This window comes from Penaeus vannamei, chromosome 37 (genome assembly GCF_042767895.1).
Source record: "Penaeus vannamei isolate JL-2024 chromosome 37, ASM4276789v1, whole genome shotgun sequence".
Lineage (NCBI taxonomy): Eukaryota > Metazoa > Arthropoda > Malacostraca > Decapoda > Penaeidae > Penaeus > Penaeus vannamei.
The window spans coordinates 9,703,998-9,706,497 of NC_091585.1; the positions used below are offsets into that span (position 1 = coordinate 9,703,998).

The window sequence follows — 2,500 nt, forward strand, 5'->3', positions numbered from 1 at the left end:
TAGCAGTCTGCGACTACTTCGGATAACACTCACGGAATCTTTTTGTATATTTCAGATATCCGTTCGAACTGATCGAGGAAAGTGCGAATTACCTGCTGGCGGGGACCAAACACAGACCCAAGATTGGCGTCATCTGCGGATCCGGTTTGGGTAAGTCGATATGAGCGAAGACGTTGGTATTGAACTTCTACCAGTCATGCGAGTAATAACTGTTGGGAGAATGGTAGCTTCAGAATTCATTGGTATTATTATTATAAAGGGGCAGAAAATACCAACGGTACGAAAAGCGGAGGGAACGAGCACAGCCAGTGCCGATTCTGATCATGGAAAATCAGGTGTATTAACAGACCTCTTGCCGCAGGTGGATTGGCTGACCAGCTGGGCGACCGAGATGTCTTCCCCTACGAAGACATCCCTAACTTCCCCGTGTCAACAGTCAAGGGACACGCAGGCAGGATGGTGATCGGCCTGCTCTCCAGCGTGCCCGTCATGTGCATGCAGGGCCGCTTTCACGCCTATGAGGGCTACCCGCTTTGGAAGGTCGGTCGTGATGGCAAATTGGTTGCTTTAGTTTCGCCTCATTTTATTTATTCATTTCGGTGTTTGTATATTTTCTATTATGTATCAACTGAAACATTATGTGCTCTTCCGGATATTGTCCTTGGAGTATCAGCCTGTAACTTGCCCCCATTGGACAGTGCGCCATGCCGGTGCGAGTGATGAAGCTGATGGGCGTGGAGCAGGTCATCATCACCAACGCCGCCGGCGGACTCAACCCGGAGTTCAAAGTCGGTGACATCATGATCATCAAAGATCACATCAACATGCAGGTTCGTGTTATATTTGCCTTCCTTTTGCTCTCGTTGCTTGTTTTCAGCGTTTCCTAAAGCGATTTTTAAATCATAGTCATACTATCCATGAAAATTAGAAACGAGTATTGTAATTCAGACACTGACTTCAAACTCTGTGGGTCGCAGGGCTTCGCCGGGGACTCGCCTCTGCGAGGGCGCAACGACGAGCGCTTCGGGCCTCGGTTCCCGGCCATGAACAACGCCTACGACAAGGACCTGCGCTCCATGGCCAAAAAGATCGCTCATGGCATGAATCTCTCCGACGTGGTCCGCGAGGGCGTCTACGTGATGCTCGGGGGGCCCACCTACGAGACGGTGGCGGAGCTGAAGCTGCTCAGAATTCTTGGAGTCGATGCCGTGGGCATGAGCACCGTTCCGGAGGTGCGTAAATGAGTCTCAAACTGAGAGAGAGCTTCGTGCAGTAAACCTTCATATACTTCATGAATATATTGTCCATTGTCCTGTGTCTATTTACAGCTTGCGTTTGTTTTACGAGATCAACATATATTCTAGGTTGTCGTGGCACGACACTGCGGCATGAAAGTGTTCGCGTTCTCGCTGATCACCAACGAATGCATCATAGAGTATGAGACAGACGCGCAGGCCAACCACGAAGAGGTGAGGAGCGCTGCGTGTGATTGGGCAGCGAGAGGAGCACGGAATAAGACGAATGGTTGAAAAACAAAATGAAAAAAAAATGAGAAAATAATGTCAGAAAAATATCACTTCCATTTTCTCTCGATGATAATGTTTGAAAAAAATTCTAAGACCGATTTCTTTACAGGTTATTGACGTGGCCAATAAGCGCAAGAGCGACCTGCAAGAGCTAGCACGCAGAATAATCGTATCTATGAACGAAGATTGCCAAGAGAATTAGAAGAGGGAAAGTGTTGATTCTCCACCTTTCTATCTGTTTATTTAGCTATCTATCTATCTATGTCTATCCTTTAAACCGTTTGTATATCATTGTTTCCTATATCTTTTCTTCGATCCACGACGCAGACGGTGGTGTCCGAAACGTTCACGCTGCATCCGTTTCTCTCGATCGGCTTCGTCTCACACCATTATTGTCATAATATTTCGCTTTCCTCAGTCCTATTTTCTTACCAAATTTGAAAAAAAAGATATATATATGTAATCAGAATCCATTTTAGTCAGACCATTGTGTAATGCTTACAAATGTAGTTTTTAAGGTCATTTTTATATTTTGTTGAAGCATGGAGGTTTTCCGTGCAAATTTTGGTTTATACTTTATTATATGTGCAATGTGATCTTAAGATTCCAAATTGTGAATAATTTTTATTACTGAATATATGTTTGAATCTAAAGAAGTAAACAGTTTTGATGTTCTATTATTGGAATTAGATCTGTAATAATATCTGAGCCAGATTAATCAGATGTATATTTTTGCATATTTTTTCTTCTTTTTTACATATATCAGGTTGCAGGATAAGCGAAGATATTTATTTTGGATATAGTGCGCATTACTTTAAATACACTGAAAATGAAGCAGGATGAAGCTGTATTGCAATTATTGTGTGTACATCACCGTGAGGATACATCATGATTATAGATGATTTCAACTGGTTTTACTGAACTGTGGAACTAGGGAATCTTGTAAGACTATAGATGCATTACCTAGTGCTTTC

General features: G+C 43.4%; 1 protein-coding gene across 5 annotated transcripts in view; it reads left to right on the forward strand.

The window, feature by feature from the left end:
- The window catches only part of LOC113818958 (purine nucleoside phosphorylase), a 24,334-nt gene that overhangs the window by 21,030 nt on the left and 804 nt on the right, over positions 1 to 2,500 (forward strand). For all 5 annotated transcript variants that reach the window (XM_027371184.2, XM_027371181.2, XM_027371182.2 and 2 more), the window contains 6 exons: positions 56 to 150; positions 362 to 540; positions 699 to 830; positions 978 to 1,232; positions 1,365 to 1,469; positions 1,636 to 2,500. The exon at positions 1,636 to 2,500 is cut by the window's right edge and continues 804 nt beyond it. In XM_027371184.2, coding sequence (XP_027226985.1) covers positions 56 to 150; positions 362 to 540; positions 699 to 830; positions 978 to 1,232; positions 1,365 to 1,469; positions 1,636 to 1,728 — 859 coding nt within the window. In that variant the 3' untranslated portion in view covers positions 1,729 to 2,500. The remainder of the gene's footprint in view (positions 1 to 55; positions 151 to 361; positions 541 to 698; positions 831 to 977; positions 1,233 to 1,364; positions 1,470 to 1,635) is intronic.